This window comes from Lactuca sativa, chromosome 1 (assembly GCF_002870075.4).
Source record: "Lactuca sativa cultivar Salinas chromosome 1, Lsat_Salinas_v11, whole genome shotgun sequence".
NCBI classification, from domain to species: domain Eukaryota; kingdom Viridiplantae; phylum Streptophyta; class Magnoliopsida; order Asterales; family Asteraceae; genus Lactuca; species Lactuca sativa.
The window spans coordinates 20,961,426-20,981,617 of record NC_056623.2 but is presented as its reverse complement, the minus strand read 5'-3'; the positions used below and the strand labels follow the sequence as shown (position 1 = coordinate 20,981,617).

Genomic DNA, 20,192 nt, shown 5'->3' with positions numbered 1-20,192 from the left:
GGTTTTCACATGCTCCATATTCCAACTAAAGAAAGGGTAAAGAAACCCTAGATTCAAGAGATCTACTATATACACAAAATATGCATGGATTCATACTTCAACAGCAACCTTTGAAGAAGTAATGGTAGGTCTGAGCTCCTCAATCAGCCTAGCTTGAATCCCTTCTCTCCTTCTTGCAGAATGCACTAATGGTGATGAAATTAGCTCCTTCCTTCACTCTCTATGCTCTCTGGTTCGTTTAGGGTTTCTCAAGGGTGTGTGGCCGCAAATGAAGGCCATAAGGACCTTTAAATAGGGCTCAAGCCCAAGGATTTAGGGTTTCTGTCCACATCGCGGACTCGTCGAGTCCATTCATTAATCCTAGTTAGCAGTCGCGATCCTACTCGACGACTTTAGGCGTCAACTCGTCGAGTCCCTCTCCTTTACTCAAAATAAATACTTAATTTATGATACCTGGAATTTTGGATGTTACAGTTCCATTGCTAATCAGTTTAATGCTTTTATTGCTGAGAAGGAATTGATTGAGATCAATATGGGGGTTTTTCGTTCACTAGAGTTGGGTCTAAGGGTACCAAACTTAGCAAGCTGGACCGTCTTTTTGTGTCTCATGAAGTAATATCTCAATTTTATGATATCTCAGACATGGCTTTGGATTTGATGGTTTTAGATTATAGGCCTATTTTTTTTGTCTAACTACAATGTAGATTTTGGTCCTAGATCTTTCAAATTTTTTAATTCCTGGATGCTTGAAGATGGGCTTAATAACTTGGTTCAGGTTACTTGGTCTAATGTTGATGTGGATATTAGAGAGTGTGCTACCATTAGATTCAAAAATAAGATGAAGATTCTCAAGTCTGCTATTAAACAATGGTGGGGGTTGGAAAAGGATAAACGTCTAGTGGCTAAAAATGAGTTGGTAACTCGGTTACAAGAGTTGGATAAAATTATTGATAATGGTGGTGGTTTGAATTCAATTTGGGAAGAATGAAGTAATGTTCGGGATAACTTAGCAATCTTGGAGAAAAAAGAGTTGATGGATGCTTCTCAAAAGGCGAAAATAAAATAGGCTATAGAGGGGGATGAGAACTCTAAATACTATCATAGTGTTCTCAATAAAAAAAAAAGTCAGCTTACCGTGAAGCGCATCAAGGTTGATGGGGAATGGATTACTAAAGCATTTCAGGTTAAAAAGGAGTTTTTTTGAACATTATGAATAAAAATTCAAAGAAAGTTGATACTATTCCTTTTCTCCATAGGAGCTCTCGGTTTAGAGAGTTGGATAGTAATGCAGTGTTGGAGCTTGAGAAGTTGGTGTCTATGGATGAAGTGAAGTTGGCAGTTTGGGGGTGTGGTAGTGATAAGGAACCGAGGTCGGATGGCTTTAATTTTGATTTTGTTAAAAAGTATTGGGATATTCTTAAAGATCACATGTTTGCCTTCCTGTTGGATGTGTTTCATAAATCGAGAATTCCTTCAGGTTGCAATTCTTCTTTTATAACTATGATACCTAAGATATCTAGCCCGGTGGTGATTAATGATTTTCGATCTATTAGCCTCATAGGCATCCAATATAGAATAATTGCCAAAATCCTTGCTACTCGCCTTGATAAGGTTATTGGTAAATTGGTTAATAGTGAACAAACGACTTTTATTAAAGATGGGCATATTTTAGATGGTCCGCTTATGGTGAATGAAGTTATAGAGTGGTATAAGAAGAAACGCAAAAAGATGATGGTATTCAAAATAGATTTGGCCAAAGCTTATGATTCTGTTAGTTGGGAATATTTGGATAGAGTTACAGAGTTTATGAAGTTTGGAGAAAAATGGCGTTCCTGGATTCATGCGTGTTTAATTTCTACGAGATCTTCAGTTCTTATTAATGGTAGTCCGTCTATGGAGTTTCAACTACAAAGAGGCCTAAGGCATGGTGACCCCTTTCTCCCTTTTTGTTTATCTTGGTTATGGAGGGATTTGCATGCTGCTATACAGGATGCTATTGGAGAAGGTATTTTTCAAGGGGTTAAAATTGGGAATAATAAATTGAATATTTCTCATTTCTTTTATGCAGATGACATTATTATTTTAGGCGAATGGGACAGAAGAAATATCATTAATATGGTTACTATTCTTCAGTGTTTTTATCTTGTTTTTGGCCTGAAGATGAGTCTTGAAAAATCAAACATTTTTGGTATTGGAGTTAGGTGGGAGGAGGTGGTCAATTATGCTCAGTATGTAGGTTGTAAACCTGACAAGCTACCTTTCATTTATTTGGGTCTTCTGGTGGGGCAAAATATGTCTCGAATACAGGGATGGAAGCCAATTATTGACAAAGTTAAAAAGAAACTTTCTATGTGGAAGATTTCTACTCTTTCTGTTAGTGGTAGATTGGTCCTGATAATGTCTATATTGGGTGCAAAAAGTACTTATTATATGTCGTTGTTTTTTATACCGGTCACAGTTGCTAAAATCCTGGAATCTTATCGTTCTATTTTTTTTTGGGGCGGAGAAGAAGATCATTGAAAATTTCCATGAGTAAAATAGGATTTGATTCTTATAGATATGGCTCAAGGAAGGCTTAATATTGGTAGTTTGACATCTTTCAATTTTTCTCTTCTTCAAAAGTGGCGGTGGCATTTTTTGAATTTTAAAGAAATTCTTTGGGTGTGGGTTATAAAAGCTATTTAAGGTGAAAAAGGGAGTATTGGGTCCGACATTGTCAGAAATCGAGGGTCTTGGCGTCTTTTCAACGTCTTGAAGAAAAAAGTATTCTGCCAAGTGATGTTGTTAAGAGGAAACTTAACATTTGGATGTGGTATTTAGTTTTGGAATGATGTGTGATGTGGTGAACAAAATTTTGCTTCTCAATCTCCTTGTATTTACCAGTTAGAACTCAATCAGAATTCGTAGAAGTTCTACTGGTTCGAGATGGTGTTGACGTTGAGATGTTCATGGAGGGGAGGAAAGCCTTCAATTTATGAATTTGAATAGAGCTCTTTTGGAGGTAAATTTATTAGACAAGGTTGATACTTGGGTGTGGACTATAAGAACAGATGGTAGAATTTCGGTTTCTAACACCAGAAGGTGGATTGACAAAATCATTTTGCCTACTGTTGACAAGAAGACTAGATGGAATTGTTTTATCCCCGTAAAGTTAATATTTTAGTGTGGATGATTTTGTTGGATAGAATGTCGACTAGGTTCAATCTTGATTATCGTGGTATTGACATTCCTTCTGTTTTATGTCCGATTTGTAACCTGAAAGTGGAGCAGTTGGATCACCTTTTCATACAATGTGAGGTCGCGGCGAGAACTTGGAATGCAGTATTCAAATGGTTAGAAGTTTCGTTGGTTCACTTTGACTCAGTTGATCAACTTTTCCAACAAGTTGATCAATTAAGTGTTTCCGCGAACAAAAGGAGTGCTATTGACGTGGTGTGTTGTACGACTTTATGGGTTTTATGGAGATATCGAAATGATAGTGTTTTTTTTTTTTTTTTTTTTTTTGGGGGGGGGGGGGGGGGGGGTGGGGTGGGGGGTAAAATGAGAAAGGATATAATTTTTTATTCTATTAGAGAGTTTTCATTTCTTTGGTTTTCTAATAGGTTTAGTATGATGGTTTTTCATTAGAATTGTTGGTTGCAACTCCCTTTAAACAATTTGCAATGTTTTGACTTTTTCTCTAGCTTTTTGCTAGAGTTTTGTGTTTTCTAATATATAGTTGGCTATTCAAAAAAAAAAAAAAAAAGATGGGCATCGTTGTATTTGTTGGTAGAAAAATATATAAGTTTGGTACCATTGTAAATATTGATTTCGCAACATACATTTTCAAAAATGTAGTTTTTTCTCGATAAAAAATAAAGGGCTACAAACAGCAAAGGAAACAATTTGGTATACAAAAATAAAAAATAAAGTTTGAAGGTTGGTGGTTATACAAGGTCGGTATTATTGTACATACCAATTTTGCAACATGCATTTACAAAAATATAGTTTGCATGATTAAAAAAAATTAAAAAGTTGAAAATGGCAACCATAACAATTCAGGATAAAACTAAACAAAAAAAGGTTGAAGGGCTATAAATGGCAAAAGAACGAACCATGGTTTTTTTCGGGGTAAAAAATGAAAACGAAATAAAAAATTAAAGAGCTTTAAATGGCAAACAAAACAATTCTAGGTAAAAAAAAAAAAAAAAAACGAGAAATAATTGATATATATTTAATTAGTATTAGGCGGATCCATATCGATTAATATTAAATTAAATTAATGCAATATTTATTTTTAATGTTGAGTTAGTTTGTATTTTAGCAATTAATTTTCCATTTATTTTAATCAGTAATTAAAATTGTTTTTATATCTATTTGAAAAAAAATGGTATTCTCTTTTGCTTACGTTTGCGTACCATAGAGTTGGTTTTTGTGACCACACGCTAATCATATCCTAATTAGCACAAAAAAAATTGTACTTGTTTACCAATGATTTTTTAAATATATGGATGTTTATCCAATAAACTTGATTTGGTTCTGTCAAAAAGAAATTTTTATGTAACGTCTTATATTTTAGAATTGTTTAATCATACTACATTTTATTTAATTAAGAATTTAGTAGTTTCATCTTTTGGGGTGATTGCACAAGTATTTCTACTAAATTATTATCTTAAACGATATTTTTAGAGCCAAATGCCAAGACTATGATAGCCAAATCCAAGCTCCCATTCAAAAAAGCAAAAAGAAAATTAATAAAGATTACAAAAAATAACTGCGTTGTGCTTAAACACCTAAGATAGAGGAATCGAAAGAATTCATGAAAGCACACAAATAAATAATTCAACCGACATTTTCCACTGAATCATGTTGCTTCCCAAATTTTCTTAAAGCCAGTGAATATATTGCCTTTCTCTTCATTGCTGACCCTGCAGCCACCACTTTCACTGCCTGTAGTGCACACAATACAAAAAGTGTCACAAGAACAGAACAGAACAGATTATACTGTTTTTGACATGTACTGGACTGACTGTGACTAGTGACAGTGACATTACCGTAGAAAGACTATGCCCATTGGACATCAATTCTTCCAATTCCTTCTCCAACTGAGCCTCTGACGGAGTTTCAACCTCACAATTCGTCTTTCCTTCAATCAAAAACGTGATTTCTCCCTTTGGTTGCCGATCCATGAATGCTAATTTAGCTTCCCCTAGAGTCCCCCGCCAAAACTAATAAAAGGGTATTATACATTTATAATATTTATTAGTCAATAGTTATACAATTTCTAAATTTAAAAAAAAAAAAAAAAAAAAAAAAAAAAAAGCTTTTTAATGATAAACGGTACAAAAATATTAACCTCTTCATGCATTTTGGTGATCTCTCGTGCCATGACACATCGTCTGCAATTTAAAAACACAAGCTTAAGGATCCATAGTTATGTATAATATGAGAATAAGTTTTTATTCCGAAAATGCCCTTGGTTTACCTAGATTCACCAAAAAGAGAGGAAGTATCTTCAAGAAACTGTGAAAGCTTGTGTGGAGGAACATAGAATATTTGTGTGGCTAGTTCTTTTGCAGAAACCGTGAGCCTTTCCCTTCTTGGGCCCGCATTTTTGGGAAGAAACCCAACTATATGAATAATATCATATTATTAACATCGCGCAAAAAGTTTTGAAAAAAAAATGCATTTTTATGTCATTTTGAGAAGTGAATTACCGAATGTAAATTCAATAGTGGATAAACCCGAGGCTGAAAGAGCAGTTACAAAAGCACAAGGCCCTGGTATTGGTATGACTGAGATATTCGCTTCCACACACAACTTTGCCTATATTCATATCTTGTGAATTAAAGTGATAAATGCAATTTAAAATTATAACATTATACTTTTTTTTTTTTAGAAATAAGAAATGAATGTAGGATACTAGGATGCTATAAACTATAATAAACAAATCAATGAAAGCATGTGCTGTTTCTTGCATTTAACCCTAATTTGAACAAGAACAAGAGAACAAGATTCGCACCAGTTCAGTGCCAGGGTCGCTGATGCCTGGTGTCCCGGCATCACTAATGAGTGCTACAATCTCACCATCAATCAATCTTTTTAATATGGATTGCTCTCGTTGGGTTTCATTGAATTTATGATAGCTCAGCTATAAAACTAAATCATGAAATTAGAAATGAGATGAAATAGGGAAAAAAGAAACATTGAATTCATGAAGCAAAAGATGAACTTACAAGGGGGGTTTTGATGCTATAATGTTGAAGCAACTTGCCGGAATGCCTCGTATCCTCTGCAAGTATCACATCGGCTGATCTTAAAACGCGCAGAGCTCTGTGTTTATGAATTAAAGTTAGAAATTCAATAAAGGAATCAGCACAACGTAATATCTATTACTACCTCAAGGTGATATCTTCAAGATTTCCGATTGGAGTTCCGACTAGGTATAATCCGGACTTCAAAGTGGCCTACAACAGGAAATACGCACTTATCAATCACTCCTTCCATATTAGGGTTTTATACCACGATGAATTCGTTAGGGTTTATAGAAACTAGTGAAGAAAGCAGCTTACCTGCTTTGATGAGGGTTCTTGAAGGGAGAGCGGAGTGGAGTCGACGGTAGAAGTAGGGTGTGACTCAGAACAAAGAAAGAGGGCGAACCGACGACGGTATTGAAGAGTTGAAGACGGAGCCACCTTGACGGCTATCGTGGAAGGTGTTTGATGAGTGATAGACCACCATGAAGACGGCGTCGATGAAGTGGCCGACAACATCGCCGGGAAACGAGAAATTGTCATCCTCAACATTGCTCACGTTCTCATCAGGTACTCGCACTCGTAGTTTGTTCGCCTCTTCGAGGTCAAAGTGTATAATACGACTTCTCACTATATCGAATCAAGAACATTTTGACATTTTTATATTTGTTAAATTATGTAAATGTAAAATATTCCATAAATTTTGAAAATACCTTTAATCAGTGTTTGTCTTATGTCTGGGTGGAGGCTAGTAGTCCAGCATAAGGAGGGTTGGATCTCGAGTAACACCGAACCCAACTCGCGTATTTCGGTTTTAAAATCTAATAGGTTCGATTTCTAATCAAGTTTAGTTTCTTAGGTTTTTAGGGTCGGTTTCTATGTTTCTAGGTTCAAACCATGGGTTCATGGGTTTTGGATTTAAACCCATTTTCAAGATAACATAACATATTCATTAGATTAACAGATAACAATTAACATCAATTAACAAATTAACATAATAACTAACATCAATTAAGAGATTAGCATAACATATTTAACCTCAATCTTAGATTTAAGCTTAATCTCATATTCATCATAAAAGAAGCTAAGAGATACCTGAAATTAAAAACAGATAGCAAATACAAATACATTGAACAGATGGAATCAAACCAAAGGTATTTGGCTTAACGGTAAGGAGTGACTCTTTCAAATGAGATGTAACGTCCCAAAAATACGAGCCAAAAATTTCGTTTTTAAAACATGTACTTAGCAAAACATTTAGGAACAATTCATTCAACAACCATTTCATTTCACAAAAGATGTTGCATGTCAGAAAACATTGTCATAATCATAAAAATGTCAGAGTACAATTTCCCAGGTAGATATCATAATGCGGAATACAAGCAGGTGTGTGTGTGTGATGTACCGCTACCGCGCCGGCTCTTTCCCCTTCGACGAAGAGGTACCTGAAACCAAAACTGAAAACTGTAAGCACGAAGCTTAATGAGTTCCCCCATAATACCTCATACCATGCAAGCATACAATGTACAGCTAGGAGATATGGGCCTCGCCCACACTCATGAAGATACGAGCCTTGCCCACATTCCGCTAGTCGGGAGGTACGGGCCTCGCCCACACTCCACTATCTGGGAGATACGGGCCTCGTCCACACTCCACTCTCGGAGAGATACGGGCCTCGCCCACACTCAGCCGCTAACCCATAATATACAAGTATCACACAGACAACGAGTATAGACAACTCTATCATACCGGCATATATCATAATCAACTCAACCAAGAGATACGGGCTCGGCCCACACTCTAATACTAACATCTCGTCTATACGGGCCGACCTTGGCGCCTTAGACCCGTTACTACTGGAAGGAAACTCACCTCAAAGTAACTGCCGATCTGTGTGGGAACTGACTGTCTGCTGCTACTACCGCTCCGAAAATCCTCCGGCTATAATTCCCACAAAACCCTTAGTCAAATACTGCTAATCGACTTCAGGGTAAATTGACCATTTACCCTTACAAATCAAGAGTCAAGTCACAGTCAACTGTCAGTTGACCAGACTCACCGAGTTGGCTTGCCAACTCGCCGAGTCCCTTTCCCTTAGTCTGACCATAAATCCGTCTCTACTCGTCGAGTTAGACGTTGACTCGACGAGTTTTCCTTCTATACCCAAGGCCAATAGTCCTTCATCCAACTCGCCGAGTTGTATGAACAACTCGCCGAGTTCATCTTCATCCGATGAACACTTTATGTTGTGACTCGCCGAGTTGTATGAACAACTCGTCGAGTCTGTTCTTGATCTAAGAAGGTTGCCTTGAACTCGCCGAATCAGGGCATTGACTCGCCGAGTTCCTTCCCGGATGAGTTCAGCTTCCAACTCACCGAGTCCACCTAGGACTCGCTACTCTACTCGGCATAAACGAAAAGGGGGAAGACTCGGGGACTCGCGACCCGACTCGCCGAGTTCGATGAGCGACTCGCCGAGTTCGATGAGCGACTCGCCGAGTCTGCCACATGCTAATACTATACACTCGATCTTGTTCGAATCCAGTCCATGCCATTTACAGATCTGGGTTCTTAGGGAAGGATTTTCACGTAAAGTTTCCAACTTTACGTGTAGAAATGCATAGAATGGGGATTAAAGGCAAAATAAGGGCTAAGAAGGTAGATCTAGGACATTCAAGCAATTTACTCCCATAAAGGTTATAGATCTGAGCTTCTGGAGCTCAAACATGACTAGATCTAGTGGATAATCAACCTATTACGAATTCTACTTCATGCACAAGCTTGGAAAAAGGTTCAAGAAGAGCTCAAAAGGCACTCTAATGGGTTTTAAGCATACAAACAAAATGGTGTAGAGATATACCTCAGAGAACTCTGAAATAACACCAAGATATCTGGTCTCCTTCTCCTCTTCTTGCTCCACTCTCCTTCTTCTCCCAAAAACTTCAAGGAATCACTCTAATCACTTCAATCTCACAAGAAACGAGTTAGGGTTTGATGTAGGGCGCTCTGAGGGTGAAAGGGGGCGAGCTTGGGCCGCACAAGCTAGCTTAAATAGGGGGCAAACCCTTGGAATTAGGGTTTCATCAGACAGCGGTGACTCGCCAAGTCCGGAATATGGATTCGCCGAGTCGCCAACTTAAACATGCTCCGGATCCCGTCTCTACTCGGCGAGTCGGACCTACAACTCGCCGAGTCCAAGGGTAAAAATAAAAAACACAAAGATAAATTTTACGTACCAGGAACTAGGTGCTACATGAGAGGTCATGAGCTCAAGTCTCACTAAGAGACATATGTGGTGTTCAGGATTAGATTAGAAGTATGATAGTTTGTTGTTAAAAAAAAACTACGAAGGTTAGAAGCCTAACGAAAATGGAAAACATTAATCTGAACTATTTATTTATGCTTATTTATTCGAGAAATCAAAAACAATAACACAACAAATTACAAACTCAAAACTTCAGACATGTGTGTACTAAGAAGGGGAAGTCGAGATCGAGATCGAGCAGGCCAACTCATTTCAATTCAGCGGTTCACCAACTCACTTCAGTAGTTCAACAGAGGCAAACGAGATCGAGTTCGTCACTGAAGTGGCCTAAGAGCCATCAGTCTTATTTTCAATTTAGGGTTTAGGAGTGTATCGTTGTAGAGTGTAGGCCATCGGTCTTATTATCAGTTTTTCATTTTTAATGTTAATAAGAAATATTAAATAAAAAGAAATAAATAGTGTTGGGTCGGTTTTTTTTATAGCACCCCAAAACCGAAATCGATTTTATTATTTTTTAATTTCGGAGCCCAAACCCGACAGTTGCTGTGGTTTCAGTTTCATCAGGTTTCTTTTTTGTTTATCGGTTTTTGGGTTCAGTTTTGCTTATCTCTAGTGAAGGAACAGTTGTCGTTGAACCCTCCAAACCGGTCGTTCACTGGCGGATTTTAAACAAAATGTCATGGGTATTACATATAAATTTAGAGGTAACACGTCAAAAAATTGCACTACATCGAACAATTCTCAATTTTTTTACTGCACTTAAAAATTTGAGGGGTTAAGGCCAGCTCCTGCCGCTGCTCGTAAGGTGGTGGGGTTAGTTTTCCCGACGAACTCGCACAAGCCGCTTCCTTCCTTTCCTTCTTTGTGTCCAACACAAATCACGTTCACCTACTTGCGTCAAAACCCACTTTTCTGGTACCGGGTTAGTAGGGATGGTGTGTAACGCCCCTCGCTATGGCCTATTTAAATAATATTTAAGAAAAGCATTTGTTAAAGTTTCCTAAAAATTCAGAGTTTATGTTTCACGAAAAATGCGTTAGTGCCAAAATAGTAAGTTTAATTAAGTTTGAAGATTATCAAGGTTCTTAACAATCAACCTATCAAAAAAGGATTAAAGCTCACCACACATTCTATGATTCTATGGCTTTCTAAAAGTCCAAGCTAATCCCTAACCCAAACATTCATGAAATATCATTTTTTGGGAAATTGGTTTGATATTAAAAGCATGTTTTTGGAAATTGATTTATGCATCATATTTATGCAGGGAGAGAGTTAGGGGGGGGGGGGTGGTACGGAAGATTGGTCCACTCCGCAAAGCTTAGCTTTTTGGTTCCCTCCCCCTATGTGGCCGGCCTTATTACCTGCCTCCTCTTTTCTATTGATGGAATATATCAATACCTGAGCTCCTGCTTTCCTTGTGTTCTTCATCGGCGCTCGCCGGATGTATCACTCATCCCGCTCCTAAGGTAAGGAGTCTTTTGTGTGTTAGAATCTTTATGGGAATGAGTCACATATATCATGTTAGGATGGATTGTGACTGCGTGATCCTGTGTATTCGATATTTAAACTATTCGTAGTGTCATCATTTATGTGTAGATTTTTAGATAATACTCACGTGCACATCTGAGCTAGCTACTCCCCTTGTGTGGCATAAGGTGGTGGGTTCCCCTATTTGCCTAACGTTTGGTTTTTGCCGCATAAGCCCAAGTATGTAAACACCAATTATTCTGATTTGGACATGGGTGTGTGTAGTTGCATGCACTACATTTAATCATATGATTTAATTATGATTTCACCCTTTTTGCGTATTGTAGAATTATTGTTTCATTTTGAGAACATAATTGTCAGAGTTAAACCTTTGTGCATATAAGGCCCCTTTGTTTTGATTGGGTTGTTAAACCCAAATGCTTATGCATTTTGTTTGTTTTCCAGAGATTTGGTTCGAGTAAGTTTAATTGTCATCCCTTACTCTTAATGAATCAACCTTGGATGACTCACAAGACAAATCTATTACCTAACATATTTTGATGTGTGTTCAGGTTGAAGACCTTAACATACATATAGTATTCAAATAGCAAACAAATCATTTAAGGAAAAATCTCAACAAAATTCAAAGTAAAGTAGAGGATGTGTGTTCCCGTTAAACCACCTTAATCCAAAGCTTTCCATTTCACTACTTATGTCAATGAAAGTCCACCTCAAACTCTACCTATTTGAACAAATAGTGGTTAGTGGTGATCGCCGAGACGCCAAAGCTAGATTTAAACAAATGGTTGTTAGTGGCAGTCGCTTCTTCTCCTTCTTCTCTCACTTGACCTGGATGAGGGTTAATGGTTGTCGGCGGCGGTTAATGGTTGTCGGCCGCGGTGATGGTAGATGTTTTATGGTATTTACTATAATGTATATGAAGTTAATGGGGTTATGAGATGCAATTTATTATTATTTTTTTATTTTTTAATTTTTTTTTACCTTAATATGCTTTGTTTGATTACTCTTAATAGATAGCCTCTTATTCAAGAGAACATGGTTAAAGGGATTCACACTAATCCTGCAAAGATTGTTGACGAGGTGATCTCATAAACCTTTTCATGTTCATAAACCTTTTCATGGTTCAAGTTTAGATCTAAGGAGGTGATACATAGGTGGATTGAATGGAGTATATCTCCCTTTTGTTAAGTTTTGTTATTTTATCTCTATTGAAGACTCTTCTCTTTGTACTTGTGTCCTCGTTTTAGTTCCTTGCTAATCAAGTGGCTTTTATTAATATATTTATTTGCCGTTTCAAAAAAAAAAAAAAGGAGATTAATTATGTTTCTCAATTTTTTTTATAAAGAAATCAGTTTTCGCTGTGAATATCTGTATTTCTATGTGGGTTATGAGAACTAGGTATAAAAGTTAATGATACATATGAGTCTTCAATATTATCGGTACAGTCTCTAATGTATTAAAAATTATTGATATTACACAGTATTGATAAAAATAAAGAAAAGTTTTGATAAACGATGTTTAATTATAGGGTGTTATTTAACAACATTCTAATTTTTATGATTTTGGCTTAAATATTTCCATAAATGAGCCAAGACACTGGAGCTGGTGACCTAGTTTTATTAGACCAAGTTGAATGGCGTGTGAGCTGTGACCGTGTAACCGTATTGTGTATGCATAATATGAGTATTTGACATAGTCGCTTGGCTTTCGAACGAAGCCTATGATAATTTGGATTCTGTTGCTAATGGGTTGAACTTAAAAGCTCGTTATTGGGCCTTTAGCCTTAAACTGATACTTTATAGATTATATAATCTCGTTTTTATTCCAAGGAATATGTCCCTTTAAACATTTTTCTGAAATATTAGAAATACATGAAAAAGCAATTTCCACTTTCAATTCAAATATATGAAATACCTAAAAATCATTATATCAATGAATATGAAAAAAAAATGGTTAGTTCTACTTCTGATCTACAATATTGTCTATCTTTATGTACATTACTACATGCAAAAAGAGACCAACATATCTACCGATCGACTTATACAAACATCGTTTCTTAAAACTTCAGCCACTATCACCACGACTTCATTTTAGAAATGAAACTCGGCTCGAATATCCTTTGACCAGTGGCTAATATATGCCGAGGGTCAAACTCCATTTTCCTCTTGTAAAATTGTGGCCATTTTTCTCCATAATGATCCATCCAGTCTTCGTGTGTGGTGTAATGTGGCAAATATTGTTTGATATCGATTTTTTCATCTTTGCAAAACTTTATAATCTGACGGTTCTCATCACTCAACCGCTCTAACGTCAGTGCTTCATCACCGTTCTGCAAAGCTGACCTAAGCAACGCCACCAAGTAAAACACCTCCTCATTCGGTGTCACCACTGACGTCTCCGCATCCCACCTACACAAACAATTAACCAAATTTAAATATTCTGCCATATATATAATTATTTTTCCAGTAACCCTAAACCCAATTAAAAGCTGTTAACATTTTTTTTTTCAAATATACCTATGTAGTATTATTTATGCATAAAGTACAAAATATCACATGAAGGATCTTTTCAACATGTTATATGCATGGTCAAAGTACAAAGCATGATCTCTATTTGTCATGTAGATATGCATGAAGTCGTATAATATTGTATAGCATCATATGGATATACGGATGGAATATTATATTATATTCTTACTTGTTTTTGTTCATGGGGTAGATGAGGATGGGTCCACTAGTCTTATTCCCCAAAATGCCCTTGAAGACTCCTTGGTCAAAGTCAGCAATTCTTGATTTGGGTACAAACAGGTTAAGCCACGGGTGTGGTACATCCCATAAACCCTTGGACCGGAGTTTTAACTCAGCCTTGTGAACCCGGTCCAAGAATTCCACATATGGAAGATCAGTAGTGAACACTGATGCTGGTATATAGTTTAATTGCTCTAACAAAGCGTCCACTTCCTGCATAAATTAATAAAAAAGAGTAAACAAAAGTACACTTCTTTTTATAACTACATTTACTTACTTTATTAATTAATTAGCTCCTAATTATTTGGTGGGTGGATTGCATCGATTTAATTATGAGTACCAATAGTTTTTTTTTTCTTTAAAAAAAAAAAAAAGTAAAATATTAGTAATGTTTGTCGTCAATCATGATATCAAATCAACAGAAGATCTCCTGTGTTTTCTTGTGCAGAGTTCGTATATTTTATTAAACATAAACACCTGTAAAGGAATTGTTCTAGGGTTAATTAATTACCTGATCAACAGATTGTGGGTCGGAATGATTGTAATAGTTCTTGGTGATTTCCAGACAATAGAGGACGTTGCCACCATCAGCAATGGAGGAGATTTTAACAGGGTTACTAGGGGAGAAGAAGGAAGACCTCCAGTTGTTGATGAGACCTTCGTCCACGATTACAAAACCTTCGACATAGTCAAATTTCTTGGAGCTTGGTTGACCATGGAGGGAGATGAGATATTCTTGATCATGGGTAAACACCGAGAAGTTTGAATACAATACACGGATCCATCTCACCTGAAGGTAATTAGTTGTCAATTATCATCATAGAATAATAAGTTAAGAAAGAAGAGTCATGGGCCATAACCTAAAAAGCGTGAGAAAATGACATTATGTTTGTCGATGGAATAATAATAATAACAAATAACTGGCACATCAACCACAACACAAACACAAACGCAAACGCAAGCAGGTTTTGATTGGTTGAAAAAACTTCATCGCCATTAACATGAACATGGACCACTAAATCATTGCTATTTTGTAAATAATTTATTTTGTTTCGATTCAAAATCTCCAAAATTGTACTGTATTTCATGGAAAGAATATGTAATTAAAAATAGTAAATTAAACAGCATATATATATATATATATATATATATATATATATATATATATATATATATATATATATATATATATATATATATATATATATATATATATATATATATATATATATATATATATATATATATCTCGAAAGAAATTAAAATTAACATACTCTTTGAGGGGAAGCTTCCAATGCAATTCTAGCCCTTGTGATGATCCCAAATTGACCTAGCCCTCCCATAACCGCATGGAACAATTCCGAGTTTTTATTCTCTGCGCATGTCACCACCTCTCCTTTTCCTGCACTTGTTCACACAACATACCATTAATCAATGGATCTGAATGAAATTAAGTTATGATTTGTCATTTGTATGGTGGTGCATTGTTGGGTTGTACGGTATAAGTAGGTAATGCAGTAGGGTAAGTATCGTTTTCAAAATCATGCATGAAAGAGGATGGTGGAATTCATTAATTACCTGTGACGACATCGACCTCATGAACATTGCTAATCTGAGGGCCATGGTTGAAAGCTTGTCCACTGATTCCTGCATTAGAGAGAGTACCACCAACAGAAAGGTACAAGTAATCAGTCCACGATTTTGGTGCTAGTCCATATTGTAGCGTAGACTTGAGCACATCGATCCAAAGCTCCCCGCCCCACACGTCCACATACATCAACTTCTCGGAAACCACCGGCGCCACCGGAGCCCCACTCGATCCGCTCATTTGGACCACCACACCGTTGGCTGCCTGAGACTGACCGTTGATTGAATGCCCGTGGCCTCTCGCTGATACCACGAATCCGTGACCGGATTCGTAAGCCAATTTTATGATCTTTGCGACGTCGGCGGCGGAAGACGGATGAAGAACCGCCGTCGGTTCGATACTCGTCATTTTGCCGAAATCGAGAGAAGCGGAATGGAGGTCCGTTCGGTTGAAGCTTAACTGAGGTTCTGTTCCGATGAGGAAGTCGGTAGGGTGTAGGGTTAATCCGACGATCACGATCAAATGGCATATGGCGGAGAGAAGTAGTAGAATTGGTGCCATGATTTAGCGGTGTTGAAGAAGGTGTACGGAAATCACGGAGACCGGCGGAGGGGATGGCGGATTTAAGGCGGTTTACGGAGGAGCATGTAGGAGATTCGTTTTGCACGGGCTGATTGTTGCTATATATAGAAGGTTGGAAATCTAAGATTTTTCTTTTTTCTTTTTTAGTTATGAATTTCTTTCAAAGAAATCATTACGCGCATTGAGCGTGTTTGTGTGTGAGAGAGAAAGAGAGTGTAGTGGGGATTGAGTTATGTGAGGGTTATAAGATGCAGGCTCTCTCTCTATTTATAGCACACTCGGACCTTGGAAGTCAGACACATCGGAACTCACGTGGTAAAACTTGTATGGCACGTGACATATCACTTTTCTTTCTATTTCTTTGGGGGTGATTTAGAAAAATTATTGCAATTTTATTTACACATTAAGTCAGGTGAACTAACGATATATCAATGAAATTATATAAAAGATGACATGACTTTTGTTATGTAATTGAATTGTGTATTGTTATAAAAAATGATAGTCTGTACCATTTAAACGGTTTGTTAATTCGATTCAAGATCAATATGATAGATCAATTGTGAAACACTAATAATATTTTGAATCTACAAGCTATGTTTGAATCTCGAACCTTTTATATGGAATTATGTATTTCAACCACTAGGGCATCGTTTGTGGAAACCAAACCTGATTTTGTGGTGAATGAAGATTAAATTAGGTGGACATTAATGGGGTTCCATTAAAGGCATAGAATTCAAATTCTTTCAAGAACATTGCAATGAAATATAATTCCATTGTTTATATGTATGTTGATGTTGGAGACACTTATAGCACGTGAGTTTATATTCTCTTGGATTCTAAAGAAGTTACTGTCAATGTGGTTAAGGTTATAATGGGCATCTATATTATTATGTCCAAGCTATTGTAGTGAAGTAACCTAAAATTTAGAGACATTTGACTTTTAGTCAGATATTAACTAAAATGGAAAAATGATTATTATTGAGAATTTAGTAAGATTATGGAGCTGATTTCATGAAAATGGTCGTTTAAGTCACTATGATGAGGTTAGAGGAGTAAGTATAAGAGAAGATGCATTTTGGTCAAAAGGATAAAATGTGAAACTTTATGTTTTTTGGGCCAAGTTTGTGACTTAATAAATTAAGATCCTTATTAAGTCAGTGACAAATGAATTTGTAACGACCCAAAAATCACGACATAAAAAAAATTTTGTTTTTAGATTAATAAATCGTTAATACAGATTATTTCCATAAAAAAAACCAGAGTAACCAATATTTAGCAAAACATCATTAAACCAGAGCAATTCATAGAATGCAGAAATATGTGGTGTGTGCTCTGTAATCATCCCGAGCTCTTCTATTTGAAAACCAGAGTACCTGAAACATAAACTGAAAACCGTAAGCACAAAGCTTAGTGAGTTCCCCAAAATATCATACCACATGCAATCACAGATTATCATGTACATACATATAATTGCCATGGGCTCCCCTATGGTCTTTATCTGTCACACCCCAAAACCGGAACGACGGAAACGTTCTGGGGTGGATGACGTCATGTCAAGTATCACAACATATGTAGTATAGTAATCAAAGTACAACAACCATTGTATTAATAGTAATAGTTTTACATCGGTTACATGTCATAGTAATATCAAAATAATACAGAAACTAGTATAGATGCAGCTCGGTTCTAGGCTGGCTTCACAAAAGCTCCCGGGTGTACCTGTCTACTGCTGACCTGAGAATACAAGTTATTTTGAAAGCGAGTATCAGCATTTTATAATGCTGGTGAGTTCATAAGTATTTAGTGTCATTTATGTAAGTAAGCATTTTATTCAAAATAACTTTATGAAAAGTAGTAGTTTAGAATCTACAGTGTATGAGAGTCCTTTCCAGAAAATCCTATATTTTCAAATTAAGAGCAGTCTTCTACCAAGACTCGACATTGTTATGTTTTAAAGAGAAATTTTCCCTGAAATGCTATCATTACCAAAATACGGCATTTGACTCTAAAGAAAGTAAGAGAATATCACTAGTAAAATACTAGGGGAAAATAACATATGCTCCATCAGAAAATACTGTTGACTAAGGCAAAAGAAATCATAGACTCCAGGAGAGTATCAAATGAATGATACGCCTGGCTCAGTCTAACAAAAGGAAACACAGACCCAGACGGTATCAAATATACAATTCGGCTAGCAAGGTCTAAAACAGAGGAACACGGACTCCAGACAGTATTAAATGAACGATACAACTAGCAAGGTCTAAAAAAGAGGAACACAGACCCCAGATAGTATCAAATGAACGATACAGCTAGCAAAGTCTAAAACATAGGGTAATCCTAAGAGTGTTGTTTCAAGAATACAGTGTTAAATTCTCGTTACCTTAAGGCCATGAATTATAAGGTAAACATGGAGATACTCGTAACCATACTGATTGACACTAGAGTACTTGACGCCCTACAAGCGTCGGAATAAATGTGACATTTGTCACCCCTTGGCTTGGTAGGCCGTGGACTGTAGCTAGCAGTCAGGGTGTGGGAGTGTCAGTCTCGTATAGATCTATACACACAACACCCACTCTCCCTCCAGGAGACTCTGGTTACCAACTTGACGACGGGGAGATCCGTGTACAGAGGATGCATCTCGTATTCTGAGTTCTATTAGAGGCGCTGGATAAGTGATATAGACTCGCGAATGAACTGACTCCATTGAAATTCTTGTACTAGAAAGAGTGAATAGAACCTCCTAACTATTCCTATAATAGTCACTAGTGTCTCTGATCTATGAGTGAAGAATGGACGGATGCCCTTGCTACCCAAGGGAAATGAACTGGCTGATGGAAACCTTTATGTCTATACATGTATACGTGATATATAATTAATGTTTAAACGACCTTCAGACGGATATCCGATACCCACCATACCACATCCAAACGAGGAAAAGGAAATAGGGCGAACTAGCCTTCCTAAGTCTTTTAAACATTATTTATATAACTATACAAGTACAGGCATGCATTTAACAAAGTAGAAGCATAGAAGCATAGAAGAAAACTTTGATAAAACCTTTGGAAAACCTTTAAAAATAAGAATTTACGACTTGATATCGTTATGTAAAACAAGCTTTGAAAACTGTTCATAAACACGTTTTGAATATAATTTGATAAAACAATATAAGTAAAGAAAACCTTTGTTTAAAACCTTGCTGTAACTGGTTTTGAAGTAAAACATACGGCGCGAGAGACAATTTGAGAAAAGATTTAAACAAGTAAAGACGTTTTGGAAAACCATTTATAGTATTATACTTGGTAAAACAGCTGAAAGTGTGATAAACCCTTTTGCATGCGGGTTATTAATCACGTATGATTGATATGATAAGTAGCATGTTTTAACTTGTATTCCCCCCCATAAAAGCATGTAAAAACGTTTAAAAAGGTTAATTTAGGGGTATGAACTCACCTGTTGTTGGCGTTTCGGATGAATGGATGGTATAGGATGCTAAGTGTCAAGTGAGGACTTGACCACACACGCGAATCCTATTTAACATGTAATGATACACTTAAGTATCTAATTAGTTATTTAATAACTAATTAAGCAACTAAGGATGTCTTACTACATAAAAACACTTTGCTACAAGTGCTAGAAGTACCAAGGGTTACATAGAAGGTGTGTATGGACTCACATTGGAGTTTACTCTTCAAATGATGGTCCTTATGGGTGTTTACGGTTTCAAGACCACTTCCCCCATGAATTTACGGCCGTAAACTCATGGTAGTGGTGTCATCGGATGTTTAAAGGTCTTATCTCACTCATAGAATCATGCTAGAGTCGAATCAAGGGCTATGGAAGTGATCGGGGCTCAAAATGGACACACTAGGGAGTTTACGGTCCATTGACCACTCCTTGAGGAGTTTACGGTCGTAAACTCATGTTTGTCCATTTCTTTTGTTGTTTGGTGGTTCTAACTCATGCACGCAAGGTTCTAGTCACTTATATGAGCATAGGAAGGTGTTAAGGGCACTTAAACACCTTGGAAAGGTGTTTACGGTCTATAAAGGTTTTCTTGGGGAGTTTACTACCTTAAAAACATGCGTTTACGGCATTAAACTCATGTTAGTCCATGAATCATGTGTTTTGGTGCAACACATGAAGGATTACAAGGCTCTAGGCACTCATGGAAGCTTTTGGAGGTGTTTGAGGGGTAGTTTAACACCCAAAAAGGTGTTTATGGCCCTTGAAGATGGGTTTACGGTCTAAGAATGTTCTTAGACCATAAACTCATGTTTACTCCCCAT

The 20,192-nt window shown here is 36.8% G+C and overlaps 2 protein-coding genes across 2 annotated transcripts; both read right to left on the bottom strand.

Moving 5' to 3' along the window:
* Nucleotides 1-4,686: 4,686 nt before the first annotated feature.
* On the bottom strand, nucleotides 4,687-6,868 carry LOC111915757 (uncharacterized). The gene is made up of 9 exons (XM_023911408.3): nucleotides 6,552-6,868; nucleotides 6,379-6,446; nucleotides 6,216-6,312; nucleotides 6,002-6,130; nucleotides 5,697-5,805; nucleotides 5,465-5,609; nucleotides 5,336-5,378; nucleotides 5,034-5,207; nucleotides 4,687-4,929 (listed from the first exon to the last, which is right to left on the bottom strand). Exons 1-9 carry the CDS (start codon nucleotides 6,783-6,785, stop codon nucleotides 4,822-4,824), a joined length of 1,107 nt encoding a protein of 368 aa, XP_023767176.1. The 5' UTR covers nucleotides 6,786-6,868; the 3' UTR covers nucleotides 4,687-4,821.
* Nucleotides 6,869-12,854: 5,986 nt separating this feature from the next.
* Nucleotides 12,855-16,221, bottom strand: LOC111915756 (cytokinin dehydrogenase 5). Its single transcript, XM_023911407.3, has 5 exons — nucleotides 15,312-16,221; nucleotides 15,008-15,135; nucleotides 14,245-14,523; nucleotides 13,684-13,946; nucleotides 12,855-13,394 (listed from the first exon to the last, which is right to left on the bottom strand). The coding sequence occupies exons 1-5, from the start codon at nucleotides 15,880-15,882 to the stop codon at nucleotides 13,061-13,063; spliced, it is 1,575 nt and encodes a 524-aa protein (XP_023767175.1). The 5' UTR covers nucleotides 15,883-16,221; the 3' UTR covers nucleotides 12,855-13,060.
* Nucleotides 16,222-20,192: the final 3,971 nt, after the last annotated feature.